This window comes from Artemia sp. Qi Xiang Cuo, chromosome 21 (assembly GCF_049724085.1).
Source record: "Artemia sp. Qi Xiang Cuo chromosome 21, ASM4972408v1, whole genome shotgun sequence".
Classification (NCBI taxonomy): domain Eukaryota; kingdom Metazoa; phylum Arthropoda; class Branchiopoda; order Anostraca; family Artemiidae; genus Artemia; species Artemia sp. Qi Xiang Cuo.
In genome coordinates this window covers 25496991-25521202 of record NC_142814.1, presented here as the reverse complement: position 1 = coordinate 25521202, position 24212 = coordinate 25496991, and the positions used below count along the sequence as shown (strand labels likewise).

The 24212-nt window shown below is 36.8% G+C and overlaps 1 protein-coding gene across 8 annotated transcripts in view; it reads right to left on the bottom strand.

The window, feature by feature from the left end:
- Nucleotides 1-2791: 2791 nt before the first annotated feature.
- The window catches only part of Ca-alpha1D (Ca[2+]-channel protein alpha[[1]] subunit D), a 401670-nt gene continuing 380249 nt past the window's right edge, over nt 2792-24212 (bottom strand). For 6 of the 8 annotated variants that reach the window (XM_089106801.1, XM_089106795.1, XM_089106796.1 and 3 more), the window contains 3 exons: nt 15827-16164; nt 12979-13052; nt 2792-3440 (listed from right to left, as the gene is read on the bottom strand). In XM_089106801.1, coding sequence (XP_088962927.1) covers nt 3192-3440; nt 12979-13052; nt 15827-16164 — 661 coding nt within the window. In that variant the 3' untranslated portion in view covers nt 2792-3191. Of the gene's footprint in view, nt 3441-12978; nt 13053-15826; nt 16165-23609; nt 23642-24212 lie in introns of all 8 variants that reach the window. The other 2 variants (XM_089106799.1, XM_089106800.1) reach the window with 2 other exon arrangements.

The window sequence follows — 24212 nt, the reverse complement described above, 5'->3', positions numbered from 1 at the left end:
CAGTAAAAATAATATAATGCATATACATAGACTTCAAGCTGCTTTAAATGTAATAGTGAAATATATTAAGGACAATAACATGAATTAGTATGTGAAAAAAGAGTGATATATATGTTATTGTAATTATGAAATAAAATGTTTCAAAATCGAAAATGTTTTTTTTCTTGTTACACTTTTTTTAGTAGGTTATTGCTCCTCTCTCTAGGGATATCCCGAAGTAGAAAGAATATTTATCTTGTTAGATAGTCTGTAATCAGCTGTGAGAGTGTTAGGATTAAAAAATGTGGATGGATTTGTGAAACATAAAATTTTGCGGAATCTTGTGATTTTGTAAAAATGTTTGAATCTAAATGATCAATTTCAAAAGCTATCAGGGCAAAAGAAAATATTCTCTCAAAAATGCTTGACGATATCATGAAAGATGAATCTCCAGCTTTCAATCATTGTATGATGCTTATAAGCTGTGGCCCAAACGCGTTTACTCAATTTATTGACATACTAATCAAAATAAAACAAAACGCTATTGTCGATTTGCTTTTGAACATTACCTAGAAATTCAATGAGGATTTAAGACTCTATCCAAATGATTTTTCAGTCTATATTTTTTCATTAGAGCGACAAAGAAGTTGACAATTTGAAAAAACCTATCCAAACAGATTTAATGGATTTTAATGGATTAGAGTAATCGAGCATCGCTCGATTACTCTTCCTCTTTCTATAAAACTAGAAAAGACCATTCCCTTTATCGACCGTAAGTCAGTTCTTTTTGGCAGTGATGAAGTCAACACTGAAAAAAACTGTTCTGTACATGTGAACTATGCATGTATACACTGGGCAGCTGGTCATCTTGTGAGAATTGTACAATTATTGACGAGTATGATGAAAAGTGTAGAATGTACAATCCGTATGAATTGCTTAGAGGATGTGCCGTAAAAATTAAAGATTGTAATTCCTGTATTGAAGAGATTTGTGACTCTCACACTAGAGGATCCCCATGCTCCAATTATCACTATGATAAACATGATCGGTTGGAGAATACCTATACCGGTATGATTGGAAAGAGCCCTAGACGAGATTTTAGTTTGTTTCTAAGAGACCGGTATCGTGGTTTTAAATTGGTTTGGGAGGAAGAATCAGGTCTACGCTTCAACAGTTGGAATAACAAGAGAATTTGGTTTCTACTTCATCACTGCGAAGAAAATGGCTACTATGATTATAAGCCTACTGATCTGTATTTGGCTGTTACAGAAAGTGATTCTCTATTTGAAAAAATTGTATGTGATATTGCTTCAAATGAACAAATTGAAACAGGTGAATTTTATAGTATGAATTGAAAAAGTATCATTGACTTCACAAAGAGATACAATAAGATTGAAGTCACATTTTATTGTGAAAAACGTGATCCTGACTTTGTAAATTAAGATCGATACACTAAATTAAGAGACCTAGATATAGAAATCGCCATATTTACTGTCTTTGTTTCTAATATTTTCTTTTTGTTTTCTTTATTTTTGTTTTTCTTCTTTCAATATTTTACTCTGCATTTGCTTTATTGTTTTTGCGGGTAGAAAACTTATTCATTAATTCAAAGTAAGAATAAATGGCGATGAAGAGGTGGCGCAAGGTTTAGATAGCTTTACTAATCTAGGTATTAGTAAGAATGAGGGTACAATACAGATGTCAAAAGCAGAGTAACAAAGGCTCAGGGTGTTTTTCTTTGCTGTTGCAAAAAGTTTGACGGTTTAGAAAGATAGATTTGTCATCAAAATGACAACTGTCATGGTGCTGGCTTTTGTCAAGTACGGTTCTGAAATGTGAACGCTCCGAAAATTTGAGGAGGGTATCAGAGATGTCTTCCTGAGGATTTATTCAAGAAGACCCATTTTAAGTATTCGTTTGACCGACTTTATTGGAAACAATAAGCTGTACGAAAATTGCTATTTCTCGAATAGAGTAGGAAGGGCTATCAAATATTCTCTGTAAAGTAAACATCTATTTTTTAAAATTAGATTTCGAATAGTTCAAGCATATTCTGCTTTTTCTTGAAGTTGATCGCTAATTACAGTTAAAAGTTGAATTTTGTGGAGATTTATTCATATTTTGTGGAGATTTATACCTGGCACTAGTTGCATAGATTTTTTGGTATACTCTACGGTGTTCAATACTAAACAAATTCTCACGTTTATAAAACAATCTGGGTGCTTGGAATTTTTGATATTGTAATAATAACCTGTGTAATATTTCCATTGCTCCAATAAACAACTCTTAAGAGTCCTAGAAACACAAGAAAAAGCTAATGTCATGACATAGGTGCAGATGCAGTAAATAAACAAACGTTATTTGAAATTCTTGATAAACTGAAATTTATAACAGCTCTTTAAAGTTTTTGATTTCGATAAACCGATTAAATCTATTTCCTGAACTTAACCTGGTCCCAAGATACTTAGTTATTCCTGATTTTTCTGAAATAATTTCAAGGGGAATTCCAAAACGGGTTCACGATTACATTGATTTCCAATGTTTTTTTTTTTCATTTTAAGCCTAAGAGTGCATGAAAGTAATAAAAAAATAAAATAAAGAAAAGTTCAAAATGTGGTAAACATTATGCAAATGTTATTAAAAATTGCTATAGGATGAACAGTTATCAGGAAAGAAAAATAAATCACTAGAGCTCTTGACAGGCAAGATTGGTGACAGGCCTGATATGAGTCTTATTGTAACGTCACAAGCAACTTAGTGTCATATTTTCTCCATCGTTTTAACCAACCCTAAGAAAGAGCACGAGTAGGAAGGAAGAAATTGTCATTTTATTTGAAACTATATCAAGGTTTTTTCCAATAATTAGAAAATACTATAGCATGCTTTAATAGAAATAAGGATTTTAGGAAGTGTGAAATAATATAGTATTTCTGTGAGGAAAACAAGGGATTTTACCGATACATAAGGTATCACAATGTTCTTGAAAATTCAAAGGCACTTATACAATTTGAAGAGTGCTCCTAAATTAGGCACTAAGATATGGCCTGTATATATAACAAATTCAACTTCGGTTAACATGTTTAAAATTTTTTCTGGAAATATGCACTTGTTAGCAATCCAGGTTGGAGCACATTACGACTTTTCACGTATCTTCTTCTTTAAAAAGTTGAGTTTCTCACCCAGCTCTGTGTTCCCACATAATTCACAAATTCTTATGCAATAGGACTCCTCATTCGTTTAGCCATTGGTGGAAGCGTATCTGTGTCTTTTTCAAGTTTTTCAATTTCTTGTTGTATTGTCATTGTTATTGGTTGTTTCTGTTGAGTTGTTTGTTGCAAAAGTTTATGTGCAGCTAAATCAAACTCTTCTCTACTCATATCCATAGCTTCTTGCATTTCTTTTGAGGTGGTTCTCACAAACTCTTCGTCAACGAATTTTCCTAGGCCTTGCTCAGCCAATACCTAGATAGACACAAATAATTAAACATAAATAAAAATTTTACTTTAAGGAGAAAGGGATAGCTACTGAGTCGCTTGCAGTTGCAGTACTTCCACTTGTAATTGCAGTAATTCCACTTGTGCTTGCAGCGGGGCTAGGCGTTTCCGCCTCACCAGCATCCGAACGACGCTTCTGAATGAGTGTCTCCCATGATTAGTACAGGCAAACTAGCCAAAAATGTGCATCGACCCCAAACAAATTGCAACTGAAATTATTTTTATACCATGTTGTAGAGAAAAAAAGCTCAACAATATATCCAGAGTTGGACATTCTAGGTCAACGCAAAACTAATTTTTTTTGCTTTTAGTGTCAATTTTTTCATTTTTTTCCCCAAAAAAATGACCTGTCGGTAAATGTTCATTTTTCTGTATATGAAGTACCGTCCCGATGTAAAATGAAGAGCTGAACCCGAAAATGAAAACAAATTTGATGTACAATGTACCAGAAAAAGTCTCATAATCATCAATATGTAATTTTACATCGTTCACATCGTTGTGACTTCTTTTTCACCATACTATCAGAAGGCAAATATTCTGACACCAATTCGTCGATTGTTGGTAAAAAAAAAAAAATAAAAACAAGTGGGCTGATAAATTATGGTTGGCTCGTTTAGGAGACCAGTTAAGGCACAGGAGGCAGCTACACCACTTTCATTAAATACATTCTTAGACCACATTGGCTATACATGACGAATGAAACTCAGAGAGGAAAGAAACTAACAAAATGAAAAATAAAATCAAAAAGGGTGAAAAAACGAGGATTTTATCAGCCAGTGGCGAACCATGAAGAAGACAAAATATAAGCAAATATTTCGACAAGGACCTCCGCCAAGTCGTCCTCAGTGCTAAACAAAAAAAAAGAAGACAAACAAAGAAAAAAAAACGAAAATCTAACCTTTCGAAGTTTACCCTACAAAGACAGAACAGACACAAGTGAGTGACTCCATGTCTGGAAAGCTAGTCGCTGATTTTGTGTTTCGACGAAAACAGCAGGCAGTTCAAATAACTACAAAGCAGAATTCAGGTGGAGATTGGAAAAGACTGGACTCCACTCTCCTTTTTCAGAGGTTCATCACGCTAGCAAAGAGGATGAATCTCACGGAATCTGAGTACTTTCAACCAGAACTGTTTTCCTACCCGGCATCACTTTTTAACAGTTCTTGCATGCTCCGGTCTCCGAACAAGCCAGAGTTTGCCAAGGCTATAGCACATGCTTGCAATCTTGAGGAGTGCTCTACTCCCCTTCCCAAGGGCATTCGATACATCATCGGTGGTGGAGCTTTTCTGCACACAATTCCATGGGCCAAAAATAAGGCAGAGCTACCATAAAGGATATGGCCCAGTCGCGAGAAGTTGTATAATCGGACGTGAGATTTTTTTCACAGCAGAGATGCAGCTGAAGGTAAAAAAAAGGATGAGTGCTTGTCCTGAAAGAAAAACAAAGCCAGGTTTATCTGCACGTTGGCTGTTTACCTCTGATCAAAGGGCCTCGTCGTGGTCCAGGCACCAGGTGATGCAGATGCCTCAATTGTGCAAGCTGCTGTTGCTTCTTTCCGGTATTAAGACACTGCCGTCATTGGAGATGATACTGACATTTTGGTTCTATTTTATTACCATGGTGAACTATCAAGCAAGAAACTATTCTTTGCGCCTGAGCCAAAGTTGAACAAAGCTCCCCGAATATGGAATATTCACTAATTGAAAGAGAAGGTGGGCCAAGAGACATGCCACCTGATTCCTTTTGCTCACGCCTTCTTAGGCTGTGACTACTTCATGGATCCACAGTGTTGGAAAAGGCCTTGCTCTGAAGAAGCTAATGGCAAATGCCGATGATCCTACATCAGCTGTTATGTTCCAGCTGAAGTAAGCTTCGAAGGAGGAAGTAAGGGCTGCTGGAGAAGACACTCTGCTCATGATATATGGCTCAACAAAAAGGGGGAAATCTGAGTGAAATCCGCATGGAAGTTTTTAAAAAGAAGGTGACTACTGCCAGCACGTTCGTCCAGCCAGAACAGTTACCACCAATTTCTGAGGCGGCTAATTTTCATAGTTACAGGGTTTTCTACCAAATTCAGGTACGGAGTGGAGATCCTGATTCTGAACTTAAAGCGTAGGAATGGGGTTGGAAAAATAAAGATGACTTCTTGTATCCATTGACTACTGACGTCCTACCAGCCCCTCATCTACTTATGAAAATCGTGAACTGCTCCTGTCAACTGGAATGTAGCTCAACGAGATGTAGCTGCTTTAAAAACGGCTTAGCTTGCACTGCAGTGTGTAAAACGTGCAAAGAGACAGCATGTTCTAACCCTCCAAAAATCAAAAGCTATAGCGACGAGGGGAACTTTGAAGCTTAGATATCTGAATTAAGGAATAAGTTCTGAATACTAGTTGGAGTTTGATTTTGCCTTTCAAACGTTTATGAAGTTCATTCGATAATTATATCAGTTGTGAAGACTGGTCAGTGTGTTGATAATAATTTATTCTAAGAGGGAATTTAAATGTCGGCCGCTGAAAACCAGTTTCATAGATGATTTCCCTTTTCTATTTTTAATGTTTTAATCAGCATCTTGCAATAACTTTTTTTAGGCCGACCCTTCAGGTGATGAAGCCAGCGACGATCAGATTTTAGGCTAATTGATTATCAGATCTCAAAACCGACAATTTAGCCAGCGAAAGATTGTCTGGTAAAAAAAAAAATAGGGGTTACGATGACGAGAAGCATAAAAAACTCACATTGATGATTATATTTTTTTGTACACCGTACACCAAATTTGACTCCATTTTCGAACTCATCTCGTCTTTTTACATCGGAATAATAATTCAATTCAAGAAAAACGAACAATTACCGAAACTTAATTTTTTTGTTAGGAAAGTGAGAAAACTGACACGATACGCAAAAAAAGTAGTTTCGCGTCGACCTAGAATGTGCAACTTCGGATATACTGTGCAGCTTTTTTGCCTCTACACCATGGTGTATAAATCATTTCTGTTGCAACTTGTTTTTACAAACAATCGACAAATTGGTGGATAATAAGTGCTAACAGAAATATGTCAAATGAAAATAAAAAAGTGCATATTGATGAATATGAAACGGGTTTTCTAGTAGACATTACATCAGGTTAATTTGATTTTAGGGCTCAGCTCATCATTTTATGTCAGAATAGTTGCCTTCAGATAGTATGGTGAAAAAGAGGTTACAATGATGAGAAGGGTAAAATCACATATTGATGATTATGAAAAAAATTTCTGGTACATTGTACATCAAATTTGCTTTCATTTTCGGGCTCAGCTCTTCATTTTACATCGGGATGATACTTCATATACAGAAAAACGAACATTTACCGACTGTTCGTTTTTTAGAAGAAAAAAAAACTAAAAAAACTGACACGAAAGGCAAAAAAAAAACTAGTTTTGCGTCGACCTAGAATATGCAATTTTGATTATATTGTTCATATTTTTTTCTCTACAACAGGGTGTAAAAGTCATTTATGTAGAAATTTTTTTGGGGTCAAACTCTAGTTTGCCTGTACTAGATGGCCGGTCTTTTGCCAACTCATGACCGGCGAGTGAAGGAAATGAGTTACTTCCTTGTGTGGCTCTTTCGAAATAAGTTTGATACCTAATTACGGAATACTAATACAAAATAACGTGCCATTGAGCCCTTTGGGATATCGTTTTTGCTATTGCTATTTTGTGGAAATAAATGGAATTTGAACTTGAACCTTAAAGCCAAGCTGATACCTTTCAAAGAATTAAAATGAAAATAATTTTATAAACTAATTTTAGCTTCTTCAAATGGTCAGGACTTTTACTTTTTATATTCATGACTAAATTATATTTCAAAAAGCTGTAAGTGACAGCCCCAATTCTTCCACTATAAAAAGAGAATTTGGGATGAATGTCCGTGGAAGACTTAAGACAAACTGTTATCAAAGAGTTCGTGGTAACGAACCGTAAGTAAGAAGCAACTCGTGCTAAAGGGAACCGGAACTTTAAAGAAGAAATTTAGACAACAATATATGCATCAAAAGAGCCAATATTTTATGGTAATTCTATACATGTGAAATTAATGAAATTTAAAGTTACCCACCAAAAGTTAGGAGCCTTATTTAAAAAAAAAGTTAGGAGCCTAAAAATTTGCCTGATTTTTGAAAAAGAGGAAAAACGCCTTCAAAAATATGAATAATCCTGATGAAAATTACACCATCAAATTTAGCATATCACAGAACCCTTTTACAGAATTTTGAAGCCCCTACTTACATAAATTTTGGATTTTTTCTAGAAAGAACGTTCAAGGATGTGTGTTTTTTTATTTATTTGTTGTTTTTGTCAGGTATGATCGTATCAAACAAGTGGTCCTAGAAAATAGGGAGGAGGTTCATTCAAACAAAAATTAAAAGTTCTAGCATCTTTTTAAGTAGTAAAAAAGATTGTGCTATACGTAAGCGGTAGTTTCAGCCGTATTGTGGCACAAAACAATAGTTTTACCCTAAAAAGACAGAAAAACCTATCAATGGAAAATTTAGGGATAACAGATTGATTTAAAACGTTTGAGAAGTTGTATGTTGAGCTTCCAAGTTTGACAGGCGATAATACCACGTGATGGCACTTGTGTTCCTAAAAATATACCTAAAATTTCCATACAAAATAAACGATTAATATGGAGGTTTATCTTAAAGCTTCAATTAACCAAGTCGATTCATTTGAGGCTGAATCAAATTACGTAAAGTAATGTATAATGGCCTACAGACTGTTATGGACGAGAAGTGGGAGAAATGTAGAAATTAATATCTAACATCTTCTTCATCCCCTGGAATATTTTTGGACCAAACACGCAATAAGGGTGATGCAGGGTGATAATTCCCCCGTTATTGCAGAAATGCTTTTCTTTGTAACAGAAAAGATTACATTCTTATACTAACACGAACAAATGACCGAGAGAGAGGAGAAAAGTGATGAGCGCTACCAGGAAATTTCCCAGAAGGGAGGGGGGTAAGTTCTTCCAGGAGATTTGTTTTTATCGAAATTTCGATGGGAATTCTTCTAATTTTGTTCTTTTTATGCATATTTTAGAAGCTTCTTGTTCCCCAGAGGGTATTGGCCACCTGAACCCTCTGTCAGCATCGATGGGAGACACCCCTGTAAAAACAAGTCCTTTTGAAGAATTCACCTTGAAAACAATTGAAATAATGCCACTATATTTCATTTTTTGCATATGAGACTCCCCTCCTAATAAATATTTAGAGAGGTACCCTTTTAAAGGGATTATTACTATTCTCGGAACACTTTTATAAGAATATTAAACCTGAATGTGAAAAACGAGGGTCAAATGAAGGAGCAGTAGCCCCCCTCAGATTTAAAAGAGCCTTGGATAAAATAGTCCGTAGTAAAGAATTGTAAGTACAGAGTGACTCTTATAAATAGAAACCGAAAATCTGAAAAATAAAGTTTTGCTTTAAGTATATACAACAGAATTTGTTATTTATACTGAATCTAAATATGTAAAATTTATCAATTTTAAAGTTGTTTATCAAAAGCTATAAGCATATGACTATTTTCATAATGACTATTATACATGAGTATTGGGGGCAGTGGTCGCCATCTTCTGGAGGTGTCACTTAGTGCATTGGGCTTAAAGTAGGAGCCGGGAGGAAAGCGTTTTGGTCTCTGGATTTATGTGGTCTGGGATTGGTGTTGGAATCCGGAGCCTACCTGCTGAAATGGTAAGCCCGTAACCGCGGATGGCGGAGGTTGACAGATCTCAAATCTGGAGCCAGAAATAGCGAACGGTGACTGAGAGGATCCTAAGCCTGGAGCCAGAAATGGTGAAGGGTGACGGAGAGAAACAGGACACGGAGGACAGAGATATCAGTATCCTGGTCACTTTCATCTATGGATAGGCGTCGTCTCTCAGAGCCAAAACCGCGCTCATGTCCTTGCATGGAGGCGCCTAACAGTCAAGTTAAGCCACTATTTAATTCAAGGCGTATCTCAACCCTTTGTAAGCCACTGAGGCAGTGACTGAGGGACTCTGTCGAGGGATAGAATGATGGAGATGGATGTAAGTCATGAAGGGACCTGAACCGCAATTAGGATCTGGATGAGGGTTAAGGGAAAGGGTAAAGGGGATAAAACTCGGTTTTCCGCGTATGAGACCACCGTTGAGAGAAGGCGCAGGCCTTTGGGCCGTAAGTTGAGGTCACCACTCAGTTGGCTGCCCCGCCAAACGGCAAATAATCTTGTGTGCACACAATAGGCACTGGATGGCAAACCGGAGAGGATGGCTGAGGGTGTGCATGGGGGGGTCTCCTCCGAGGCCACATCGTGGTCTAAGTTTGGAAGTGCTTTGTTGTCCCGGATCAGCTATCAGAAACCATAGTCAAGAGATTTTTTTTTATTGATGATGGAAAAGAACAAAAGAATTGTAAAAATCACAGATGAAGAATACCCATCTGTAGAGGCAATGAGCATGGGTGAGAAGGAGTTTCTGAAAAGTGACTACGAATTCTTGTCAACAATCATGGTCCCCCAGAGCCTGGAGCCAGACAAGGCGGAGGGTTCAAACAATTCTTAGGCTGAGACAAGCACATATGGCTTAAGTTGACGCTCTCACCCAAAACAGAACAAGCCCGAATTTTTAGCTAACCCAATTAAAACACAGAATAATGAGTGGTGGGAGAAGTCACTGCGTAGAAGGAAACCCAACCAGAGTGAGAGAAGAAAAGCCAGAAGGCTAAGGATGGATGGTCCACAGGAGACATCTCCTCACACCAGGATACCTGAGAGGAGAGGGCCTGGAGTGAAACACGGATATACGTCCCTGACAAGCAGCCGGCCTCAACAAAGCGGAAAAAGAGAGACAGGGCCAATCTGTCCCGAAATATGACCCCAGAGATTGCTCCTGAAAATCAGCACCCCAAGGTAGAGAAAAGTAGGAAGGAAGCTCCTGGGGCACTGAATGAAAAAAGGAGATTTGCAGAAGTAGCTAGATTACTACCGATAAGAGTGAATAAGAGTGACTGGTAACCCGTCAAGGAAGATGATGTCATCCTTGTAATGGAGGCCGTGTAGGCCAAGGTATTGTAGGGCAACTTAGACTTTGGCCCAGATGTAGCCTCACCAGGATTAGAGGAAGGCAAAATCAAAGCAAGGTGCCAGGATGAGAGGACGGCATCATGGATTAAGGAGGTAGTGAATGGGTTGGAGTAAAGTTATGTTGCCCACGCTCCAGGAGACACACATACGAGAAGAAATTTCTCCACCAATAATCTAAATGTCGGGTCGCCAGAGAAGCTGATGGGGTTGTTGGTGGTTTGCAATCGTTTCCTCACTAAGGAGAAAATTGAATTAACCAAGATTTACTTCAAGAGGGAAAATCCTACCTCAACGTGGCAATTGACGTGAGGTTGGTCCCTGAAGGAGAGAAATAGAACCTATGACTGTGCCCTCATTGGACTGAGGGGGCACACTCCTCAAACCACTCCACAAGAAGCTCGTAGAGTCCACTCAGCAAAGGACAGAGTGGGACATTTCAACTCCAGCTAATTTGGAATGAAGCCAGGATATGAACCGCGGTGGCTAGAATGCTGGCAGATCAATATGCTAAGTAGTCTCTTATAGTCTTGGGAGGTTGCTGGCAAAAACGCAGACATTTTTGCGGTAATCCAGGAATCATGGATCTTCGGAGGAAAGATCATGGGGAGGGTTGAAGGGGCAGAGCTCCATGTTCGGAATGAGGTAAGCACCGCGTCTAGAGTGTTTATTAATCATTCAAAAAATTAAGATTTTCGGACATGTCTAAATATTGTTCTAGGAATATAGTAGCTGTTATGATAAAAAATATGATTAGCCATGAACGTGCAATATTTAGTTCAGTTTCTATGTCATATGATGAGACACCACCACCACAGAAGGTAATGGAATCGGTGAAATAGTGTAAAGACGAGAAAATACCACTAATGTTGTCATTTAATACAAATGCGCATCACACTTTATGCACTGAAGCAAATGGAAGGGGACTTGAGCTTTTGGATTACGTAGTTGGGGAAGGCCTTGCTAGGTGCGACTGGGTCTCAAACCCTACTTTAATGACGAGAGGAAAGAGAATGGGTTTTGATCTAACAACAATTTCTTCACATCATGAGATATTGGTAATGGAATAGCATGACAACGATCTTCCGTCATTCTCTGACTATCGAATAATAAGATTCAAAACAAATGTATGCCTGCGACAAAGGGAACTTCTGAGGGATATATGGAAAACGAACTGACACACCTATAGCCAAGTGCCAGCTGAAAAATTTGCCAATCTGCCCCCTAGCCTTGGAGTAACCGAAGAGGATCTAGACAAGGAGGTATAGAGACTTACAAAAAGCTTGAACAGCGCGTTTCAACAGGCAGCCCTCCGAACACTTGGAATTAAATCAAAGATGAAAACTGACCCGAAGGCTACTAAGAAAAGCTATCCCAACGAATAATTCCAAAGACTGGGTCCCTTACTCCGAAGGTTTAAAACACCTGAAAAAGGAGATAAGGAGAGCACAAAGAAACTCATGGGAGGTTTTCTGCGAAAGTATAGTCAGATGAAGCTAGTGATAGGCTTCTAAAGATTCTAAAGAAAGACAAGGGTAACACTTGGGAACCGCATGCTTAAAATCTGAGTTAAGGATTAATTTCAATAAACAAGCTTTTGGCCAGTAAAAAGTTCGTGTGGCTCTTCAGCCTCCTTATTCGCATGAATTGAGCCCGTGTGACTATTTCCTCGTCCCGAAAATCACCTCAAGGGGGACTAATTTTGGGACAGTTGGAAACATTCAAACGGCTTTAACCGACCATCAGAAGGCTGTCCCAACATCGGAGTTTCCAGCACTGCTCTGAGGAGTGGAAGAACCCCGGCACCAGCACTCTGTGGGTTCAGAAGGATGTTATTAATGTATTTAGGGCCTATGCTTCTCTTCAGTATTTAGGTAAAGTTCACCCTCAGATAGCCTATATGTCGACCTTAATCAGATTCTATCTGACTAGCTTGTAACGCTGCATGAATAAGAAAAAAACTTCATGTTAAACCAAATAACGCGTGTCATTGTAAGGAATCTAAAAAAAGAGAAAAAATACAAAACTACGTAAGTAGCAGACTCTTATGTTCTAGTCTCAACGGATATGAAACGAAAAATAGTTGTTCCCAGAAACAAATATCCAGAGAATCTGTGTATGAAAAAACGTAGTCGCCCTGGCGTCTGAAAAAATGTGAGGAATTGTTATAGAAAAAATCTTGGATTAAAATTCAACGATACCTTTTGCAATTAAAAGAGTGTATTGAGGGACTCCAATACCCCTGAATACCACTTAAAGCTCTGTTTCTGAAGTGAAATGGGCGAGACACAAAAAAGTAGCCGCGTCTGAAAAGAACCTTAAAAAGCATAGATTTTAATAACTTCCCTTCTTTACTAGATTCAAACTGAAACTGCAAGACATTTTTAAAACATCAATTCAAACTTACTTTTCCGACAAGGCTTTCTGCGGATCCAATGATGGAAAAGTTCCGACTGGCACCATTTTGGGACACAGGAGACCCTAAAAGTATTAAGTTGTTTCTTAACAATAGTCGATTTTAGTTCTTACGTTGAGGTTTTTCATTTGCAACAATCTCATATTCACATTTCTTAAGTAGGATGTATGAGTGGGGATTAAACAGTAAATTAGTAACAACATTCTGTTTTTGAGTATGGTAATGTGTATGATATATATCATTAATTTATTCAATTAATGATTTTTTAAGAGAGTCACCACTTGTTGTATGCATACTCAAGACAGCATATCCACCAGGCAAAATCATGCATATTGTTTAGTTTTTAGAAAGTACAAATAAGGCAAGTCAAATTTGCACAGAAACAGAGTGAGTAGAAACAAAATGTCTTGTAAATCGTCAAAACTAGAGAAAAAAAAAACACTTCGAATTTCTTAGTTCCCTGAATTTTAAAATATCGCCGATAGACACCAAAAATCACACATTTTGATTCCTTTTTCAAATTGTTCAGGATAGTATAAAACTTTTACGAAAGTCAAGAAAAGAATGCTAGCTCTTTCCTTTGGGCAATAAATTTAGACCACCGATGCCCAAATCCCTAATCCTTGGACTTAACGCATCTTGAAACCCTGAATGTATAAATACATAAAAGTGATTATAACCAAAAACTACAGGTACGCCTATGAAATGAGAACCTTGCTTAGAGAACAAAACACTCGAAAAGACAATTGGAAAATAAAACATCTGCAATACAGTATATTCAGAAGATGAAAATGTATTGTTTCAATTTTATCTTTTATATTTCAAGATACGTACTTATCGTTTTTTTGTGATTTAAGATAAATTAAGCCTATTTTATGAAAGTTGTTGCTAATAATATCTAAAAATTTCAGCCCATAATTTTATTGGTAAATGCCGTTAAATTACTTGTTTTTTTTCAATTGTCAAAAAATTTATTCACAAATACATACAGAAACATTTCATCACTAAAATTAGTACACATTCATTTTCTTTATTTTGATTTTTGTCTTATTCTATCTGAAAAACATCATTCAAAGCATGGTATTACTTTGTAATCTATTGTATACGTATTTGTAATCTACAATACGTACGTAATCTAAACTTCAAGTGTTTTAAAATAAAATGTAATGTTGGCAGGATCTTCCATGGCCATCACTAAGACTTTTATGAGGAAAATTGGTTTTATACAAATTGAATGTAAAGTCAAAGTTATTATCATATTTTAACCAAAAGCAATGTTTTCGTAACGTAAATAAGCACAATAACTCAATTTATAATTGATAAATTTCAACCTTCAACATAAAGAAGAAAAAGCAAGAGTAAGAATAAAAGTTATTTTGAGTTCCACTCAAGTCAATTGAAACAACAAAATTGAGTAACTAAGACTAAGATTCCATGCGAAACCGTGTTGTTATCTTAGACTCCACGTAAGTATATGCAAAATTCTGATCTATCTTTAGATTTTAAATTAGATTTAGATGTCAATAAGGTGATGTAAATGACTTCAACCTGAATACAGGATAAAGAATACAGGTACCAACGGGGACGATTACTTACAAGTTTCGTTGATCAGGAAATTCATTTAAATGATTTTGATGAAATAATAGTTTCTATATGTATACATGATAGAAAACGGAGAATATTTTATTTACTACCTCCACTCCTCCCTCAAGACTAAAAAATGCAAACACACAAGAATATAAAAAAACTGATGGCAAGGGGGGCGGGGGGGTTAGATCCTGATAAAGTGCTTTTAGGTCCAAATGTTCGCGCTTTTTCGTAAGGGGGCCTTCGAATCAATGCAGAGGGACCATCTGCTCTAATTTATATTCATTCAGGGGAATCATAATAGGATCGGAGCGAAAGTTAATTCCAGGGCTTCAAAATGTAGACACGGCTAGATTTCAATTTCTTGCAAGTCCCGTCAATTTGACGGGGTAAAGATGTCAATCTAGCAAATGGCCTCTATTAGTCAAGATGATGCACCACTTTCGGTCTATTTCTACCGAGGACACAAGTCCTTTTTAGGACTCTAGAAGAATCTATTTTTACCCTACAATCATTCTTTGAACATATTCTTAAATGTAAAACCAGTTTTCTTATGATGTTTAATGGGAAAAAACGTGGGACGTAAATTCATTGCAGCTTTTGGGATTAGGATTAAAAATTGAGAGATGCATGTGTTTTCACTCTAAAGCTGGTGGGTAACAGCGCCTGTGGGCAAAGCCGTACCTAGGATTTTTTTCGAAGGTGATTTTATTCAAAAAAAATTTGGAGGGGGGGGTACACAAAAAACCTCAAAAAATACATACAAAATTTGTTTATGTCCATTTTTGTTAAGTGTTTACGAGTCAGACAAACATTTCGGGGAGAGGGGGGGGGAGGTCACCCCCCCCCCCTTGGATACCGCCTTGCCTGTGGGTATATTCATGTTTTTAATACTTGTCATACTGAGGTTCTGCTAAGTTAAACAGTTGGAATTTCTGCCTTTGAAAAGCTCTACATTACTCTATCATTTGTTAGAAAATCACATATTTCCCTTTTATTTATATTATTTTAGGAGTGGAGCTGGGTCTGTAGGTAACCTCCTCCACCGCCCCGCGTGGCTATGACACCAAAATGAGAACTCTTGATCAACGAAGTTCTTCACAAACAACGAAATTCACAAACAACTTAATACGCAGTCTAAAGCAAAAGTTTAAAACCATCTTTGTCTTGCTATATAATTTTTTTCTAGGAAGCCATATCTATAAGTCCTGCCTTATTTTGCCCTGAAGCTGAAAAAATAGTAAGTCCATACCATTCATTACGCGATAGCTTTTAACGCTGGTCGATGACCATGAAATTGGCGAAGCTCTATTGCTGCAATTTGATATTGAATGACAGTCATCCCCGTCATTTTCTTCAAAATCCATCCTCACACCAGCAAGTGCCATCGTCGTTCGCTGGAAATTCCACAGTCCTACCGCTAAACGACTTCCAGTAGGGGACGCTACGCTCAGCTGATCGTAGTTTTTCAGCATTCCAGGTGGTGGAGGCATAAAGGATCGGGTATTATCAGATGTCTCTGATGGTATCAAACTATCATGGGAGGCGTAAGGTGTGGTGTCATGCGAAGGACATGGCTCATTGATTATTCTAAAATGTTAGTTTGATAGACTAAATCGAAGATCCTAAACCAAAAAATCCTATATATTTTATATTTTAATACTTGGTACAACATGTACTGCCATCTAATGTGGTGATTATTGACTTTGATCAATCCTTCTATACACTTACTCGGAGTAAAGACTGTGCAAGGATTCAATCAAGGAGATATTGTGTGTGAAGCCAAAAAATTTGAACGGCATAGAAAAATTTAGACAAATTGCTACACTAAAATGAGACTAATCTTATCTTACTTATAATTACGTTTCGAATGAATTTATTCTACCTCATATAGGCTTCAATTCAAACTATCCTATTCTTAAAAATGGCAAACACGATTTTAGAGTTCTATCTCGTGAGGATTTCGAAAGTTTGCCAAATGACCATTTGGAGCTAGTCTCCATAGATTCCCCTTTTTCTAAGTCGTATCTTATACAGTGCCTATTTTGGAAACCAGCAGCATCAGTAGCTCTGTTTTTTTTGGGTACTAGGCTTTCTCCCCCCGGAATAGCCCCCCCAGGAATCCCTCCCCCAAGCCCCCCACAAATGATTACTCCCTCCACCCAAAAAATCTCCCCAGATTCCCCCCCCCCATGGAAAATACCCCATACATACGAAAATAGAGCTTCCACATAAAAAGTATGACAAATAGAAACAATAAAGAAATTTTGGAGTAATCAACCAATATTCCAAAATATAGGCAGAATATGGGACGTAGAATGATCTATAGTATTGATTTTTACGTTTTTATTTTATTTTAGTTCTTTTCCGTGCTTCTGGGGGATGGGCTATCATACCATGGTAAGATAAAGTCAGACATTAGGGTTGTGGGGGTGACATCAACCCTGAAGGCAAATTCACTAGACATTTCAAATTTTTGAAAAAAAACCAGACATCTCAAAATTTTATGCGATATTATAAGGGACCATAGAAGGGCCAAATAGCAGAAAAGAAACCGTGAGGGAGGATAATTTCCCTCCCATAGCTTCCAGCCTTTAAAAAGGACATAGGAACTTTGAACTTTCAATCGAATAATCCCCTTCACAAGTTTCTAAAATAGCCTGTTCCATTTGTAGTGGGTGGTAAACAGCTTTTTGGCCCTGTTCTGGTCGTTTTTCTGGGATGTATTTTGAGGGGAAGCAATATTATTTTTATATTTTTCCTTGGGTCTCCTTAGCCCAATGTTTCATATAAGTTTCTGGACAATCGGAAAAATCCGGCGCTTTTTTAAGCCCCCTTTGTTAGAGGAGGGATCAATTTCAAAAAGGCCAATCCTTTGAATTTTTTTATTTTGTATATTATACCCGTTGACCCAAGGACTTACGATAGTAAGTTCCAAATTGATCAGGAAAAAGTTTTTGTGGCTCATTTAAGGCCCCTAGCCCCTCCCCCTTCACAAAGAAAAATATTGATGGTCTTATTGACCAAGGAAATAATCCTGACAGTTTCAAGCCACTAGACTTTCAAGATCAAACATGCCTCTCCTTTTTTCCACCATAAAATATATCTGCAAAGAATTCACAGTTCGCAAAATTTAAGACCCTTATCCCAGGGGCTCTTGGGGATATGTCATCCTTTGATTTAAATTCAATGATATTTTCAACTATTCTGAGCAAAATTGGTTCCATGAAATGCTGCTCAGGTGTCCTAAGGGGTTATAAAAGGAACAAATATAAAAAAGGTTCTTGGTCAAGGGCTCATGGCTCTCCAATCATGCGCTATAACTTTCAATTTCCGATTGAATGAGCAGCCTCCGAAGTTTATATAACAACAAGGGGGAGAGGCTGAGGACAATATCTGATGTACAACTAGGCTATACACATTTCTTAGTTCTTTTTATTTGTCTAAAGCTTCCTTTGGCTGCTCAATTTTATATCTGGGGAAAAATTTTCCAGGGGGAATTGTCTGGGGGTGGGGAAAGATTTTCCACGGGGAATTTTTCCGAGGGGGGACTGTCCGGGAAAAATCCCCATAGAGGGGGGAGGGGGTAATCCGGACTCTCTTTTTGGGAGGCATCACACGAAAAGAATTCTCATTTAAAAATTCCTACACAGAAGATCCCCCCAGAAAATTCCTCCCCCTCAGAAAACTCCCCCGGAAAATTCATCCCCCTAAGGACCCCCCACCTACCACCGGATAATTAATACCCTCGGAAATTCACCTCAAAATTGAGCAGCCACAGAAAAAGTATGACAAATAAAAATAATGAAGAAAAGAAAGAATTTTGGAATATTCTGCCAATATTCCTAAATATAGGCGGAATATGTGGTTTAGAATGTCTTATAGGCGGCCGGCGTTTCCCCCGGAAATCCCCCCCCCTTATAGAAAATTTCTCCGCACGCAAAATTGTACAGTCATAGAGAAAGTGCAAAATAGGTACCTCAGAATATCAATCAGATGTCATAAGGGGTAACAAAAGGACCAGATATCAAAACGGTTCCAGAACAGGGGCTGGCTCCAGTCACAATTTTGGTCTCCAGTCATAATTTACTTTAAAAAAAGAGGACAAGAACTCTCAATTTCCGATCTAATGAACATCCTCTGAAGTCCCTACGACCACGATGGGGAGGCTGGGGATGAAGAGGGGGAAGCCCCCTCCTATACATATTAAATTTTGCCCCTTTTTGGGAATTAACCTTACTTTTTACTTGCATAATAACGACATAGACTAGAAATTTTCCCGGAAATGAAGAGCGATTATTTAACAATTTTTACCTCCATCTCACCTTCCTTAGAAGTAATTCAGTATTTATATGAAGGCTCAATGAGGGTTAGGATGTTTTCGCATTAAAATGCGCCCTTTGAGGGGCCACAATTAGCGATAAGGAAAGAATCAAAGAGAGATGGGCAGAACATTTTGAGAATTGGTAAAGATATAGAGGAAAATGAAAAAGTTTGTGATACCTTGGATGTGAGGGAAGATTTGTTTTGCGAGGAATAATTAACGACAGTACTAAAAGGATTAAAAAAGAATAAAGCTCCAGGTGCTGATAGGGTAGTAAATGAGTTTCTTAAATATGGTGGCTCTGAAGTTAGAAACAAGTTACTGAAGATTATGAATATGATTTTTGAAAAAGGGGAAGAACCAAATGATTTTAAGAAAACCTTAATTAATCCACTTTATAAGAAAGGTGATAAAAGTGAGTCTGGTAATTATGGAAGCATTAGTCTGGTCTCTGTAGGTAGCAAATTACTTAGTAATATGATACTTTTTAGACTGAGAGATGCCGTAGACAAAGTTTTAAGAGAAGAACTGTGCGGTTTTAGAAAGGGTAGAGGATGTGTCGACCAAATTTTCACTCTTAGCTTAATAATTGAGACGGTCAAATACCTTTGGTCCTTATTTTTATAGATTATGAGCAAGCGTTTGATTCTGTTGATAGAAGAGCTTTAGCAAAGGTTTAACACGGTTGCGGTTAAGGTAGGAAATGAGGTTAGCAGCTGGTTTTGTATTAAATCAGGAGTTAAGCAGGGCTATGTTCTGTCTACCTTAAGATGGATTATTTTGATGGATTTTGTATTAAGGAGCACAGGAAAGGCAGTGGGAGACCACGGAATGAAATGGGGAGGAAAAAGTCTTCTGGACTTAGATTATGCTGATGATTTAAGCATCCTAGAGGAAAGTGTGAGCAAAATGAATGAACTTTTAAAGGTTTTGCGAGTTCAGGGTGCTAGAATAGGTTTGAAAATTAATGTTAAGAAGACTAAGTCACTAAGGCTAGGAATAAGTGAAGATGAAAAGGTGAGTTTAGGTAATTAAAAGATTGATGAAGTGGGCAGCTTAACTTACCTTGGTAGTATTATTAGTAAAGATGGTGGGAGGAGTGAAGATGTTACAAATAGAATATCCATGGCTCAAGGTGTTTTATCACAATAAAAAAAAGTTTGGAAGAAAAGGAAGATAAGTCTGCAAAGTAAGATTAGAATATTAGAAGCTACAGTGATGACAGTGGTCAAGTATGGTTCTGAAGCATGGGCGCTCCGAAAAACGGATGAAGAATTGCTAGATGTATTCCAGAGAAATTGCTTAAGGATTGTTCGGGGTACCCGGATGACTGAACGTATTTCAAACGAAAGACTGTGTGAGAAGTATGGTTCAATACTGCTTTCTAGGGTTACAATGAAGGAAAGGCTGAAGTGGCTAGGGCACATTGTACTGGTGAAGGACGATAGATTGCTAAAGATTTTTCTTTTCGGTCAATCGTCTAGGGTTAAACAGAAAACAGGTCGTCCTCGTCTGGGGTGGGAGGATGTCATAAAGAAAGATTTAAGGGAATTAGAAACTTCCTGGGAGGGTGTAAAGAGGGAAGCTTTGAATTGGTTGGTATGGAGCAGGAGCGTGCGTACCTTTGGTGGCCTCAGGCGGCTTGTTGTTACTGTGAGTTGTTAGTAGTAGTAGTAACTACAAAACGATCAGAGAACCCTTTTGTAAAGGTTTATAGCTCTCATCTACAAAAAACTGGAATTTTGTATTTTTTTGCCGAAAAGACCACATGTATGTGCTTTTTTCCCATTGATGATCATGTCGAACCAAAGGGTCCTAGAAGACCAAGAGAGGGCTCATTTGAAGAAAATTTAAAAACTCCAGTGTCATTTTCAGTAGGGTAACCAAGCAGATTTGAGGATAGCTAACCCCCTTCCTATATCTTTTTTCCCTAAAGACATCCGAATGAAATTTTTAGATAACCATTTAGTTCATCATAGTAAGGTCGAATAAATATGCAGGGGGGGGGGGATTGCTGCACTCCGATCACTGTTAACTCTTAAAAATGACACTAGAACTTTCGATTTCCAATCAAATGAGCCCTCTCCAAAGTTTATATGACTTAAAAAATAAGACATCTGGTTATTTTGTTACCCTTTGGGACATCTGGTCGACATTTCGAGGTACCCATATTTTACTTTATCTATGGGTGCTCAATTTTGCGCATGAGTGAATTTTCAGTGTGGGAAATTTCCAGGGGGAGGAAAATTTCCAAAGGTGATTTTCCCGAAATGGAATTTTCCACGGGAGAATTTTCATAAGGGGTGAGAGGCTAACACCTAGCCCCACATTATACGCCACATATTCTGTACCAATAGACAATGTCTAAAAAACGGGGTTGCATTATTTAACATATAAAATTGAACAATGGGGCTATGGGGGTAATATCCACCCCGAAGGTAAACTTATTAGACATTTCTAGTTTTTTGAAAAAAACAGATGTCTCAAAACTTAATTTGATATCATAGAGGTCAGCAGATGCCAGAAAAGGAACCGAAATGGAGGCTGATCGCCCTCCAGTAGCTTTCAGCCTTTAAAAAGGACCCAAGAACTTTCCATTTTCAATCTAAAGATTCCCCTACGAAGTTTCTAAAATAGCCCTTACCATTTAAAGTGCGTGGGATAAATTTTTTGGTACTTAAAAGGCCCTACTCACGCTGCATTTTTAGAGGAAGCAATTTTTTTTTATTTTCCTTCTGCATTGGAGTCTCCTTAGCTCAAAGTTTTATATAGGTTTTATGTCAGTCAGAATTTTTTTTAGGCCTGTTTGTTAGAGGACCCGTAATAAGACATAGAATAATATATATTATGTGGACGCATCTTTGTTATTGGAAGCAGTGGAGGGAGCTTTTTGGGTTATAAACCATGCTAAGAGCTTGATTTCAAAGTATACTACCCCTGTTCACGCCCAGCTTTTGTTTTGCTGCACAAAATAGGGGGAATAGGCACTATACTGTGGCAAAATCTCTTTTGTTGCCAAAAACAAAAATTATCTAACTTCAAATTGCTAGCCGCGAGAGCAGTGTTTGGTCGTACTCAGTTTTCATAGGAATCTATCTGAACCTAAAATGGTTTTCGCGGGATAATTTATTCGGAAGTGGGAAAGTTCATCCTAGTGTAGTAATATTTTCTCCCAAACTGCATGTTTAACATTCATGAAAATCGAAATCTTAACAAGATAATGTGCTATGTAAGCTTACATACTTATTTGACCACTTACTCCCCACAATTCTAGATGATAGTCTATTTTATTTCGATACAACTGTGAAGTATAGTATAATTTAGTTTAGAACCTTCGATTTTAACACAAACCCATTTTAAACCAAAGACTGTATGTTTACATAGACTTCAAGAATAACTACAAATTTTTACCGTACTTTATATTAGACCTTATTTTAGTCCCGTGTCTTTCTTGAGTTGTTTTTGTATTAACTTTTCAATTATCCATTTGAAGTTTTTGAAAAAAAAAATCGGTCCTCATAATTCTTTCGGTACGAGGAAATAAATCCTGAAGAAATTTTGAAAAAAAAAAATTCCATTTTTTATTAAGAGCTGAGCAGACGTATCCAAGATCAGCGCAAGTTTGCCAAATTTGCACATATTTCTAAAAAAAAACACACGGAAAAACTGAGAAGATTTTCAGTAGTAGCTTTTCAGCTTTTTTTCTACCAATCAGCGTGATATTTTTCTCTATTGTCAATATTTTGATGAAAAACTTCATCAAAATTTTTTTTTGATGCTTCAATTCAAAGCTTCAATTTTTTTTTCTCTAAGGTCAGGGTTTTACTTCTTTCTTTGAAGAAACAGCAGGCAACTTAAGTTAGGTTGCATAAGTTGGACAGCGTTTAAGACGTTCGTTTTTGAAAATGTCCTTTCGAGCAAAAGTTATTTTAAACCGTTTGGACACTAAAGAAAAAAAAACTCTGCTGATTTTGGCTACGTCTATCTAGAACTTTGCTTTCAACAAGAACGACTTCACGATATTCCAAGGAAACAATCTGATATGGAAAAAATTCTTATTGGCTCAAAGTCGTCTCGTAAAAGTTAAAACATAAGATCAGCCATTTTTTCAAGAAATCTAAATACTATCTTCTGCTATCATAGCTTTATTTCTTGTAAGTCTATAGGACATAGGACCATAAAGACTATAAAATTATGCACAAAGACACAATTTTTAAATATTTCTGGTGAAATCTGAGTAAGCATCAAATCCTTGGTTATAAACGATGGTTAGTCAATTCTCATGATTGCATGAGCTAAATGCCACAGGTATGGTCAGGGATACTTGAAAATAATTCTTTTTTTTTCTTTTTCAAATAGTTATCTATTGTTTTATTAGTTACAGGTAAGCAACACGAAGGTTTAAAAAAGCAACTACGTGGTAAAAAAAATATCTTTAAATTCTTAAATTCTAAAATATCATAATATTATATTTGTATTTTTCATATTAATTATATTAAATTAATTTTATATTAATTTAAAATTTTAATATTATTTTTTTTTTAATTTAGTATTTTAATATTTTATTAAAATATTAATATTACAATATCATAAATACTTTTTTTTCTGTGTATTTTCTTGTATTTTTGACTTATTTAACTTGGGTTAGTCTACAGATAAAGATGGATCATTCACACACTACGGTTGCCTAAAATTCACACTATTATCTTACCAAGAGATGGACGCTGCCGTGATCCATTGTTCCTACAATTATATATAATTAAATCAAGGAAAGAAAACAATGAAAGAATAAAAACCACCAAAAGATGAAAATCGAGGAATCGCCCACTTTCCGACATCTAGTTTAAATATCAGAGAACCATGTCAGCCAGTTCCCCACACTTGGCAGAGTTACCAGAATGCTTGTCTCATTTCTGCCACGCTTGGGAAACTTGTATCAAGCTACGTGATGTACATGATGTCTAAAAGTTGGCAACACCTCGATGAAATTTTCTCTCATTTAACATTAAGTTAACATTCAAGGCAAAGAAAAATCTTTACAAGACAATGAAAAAAGATATGAAACTGAATGACTTTAATGTATCAACCATAAAGCCTTTTATAATTCTGTGGTAAAATTGAAACTAATGCTTGTTTTAACTTTAAAGACTTACAAATAAATTACATAAGCAATGCACGCTAATTTTCAATTAAATTTTCAGTCAGAATAAAAAAAAGTACTTATAGTGTAAAAGCTTATATAAACCTATAGTAAAACAATTTCAAAAAGTCCTATTGTTAGAAAAATCTATGGAAGCAAGGCCGTACCCAGAGG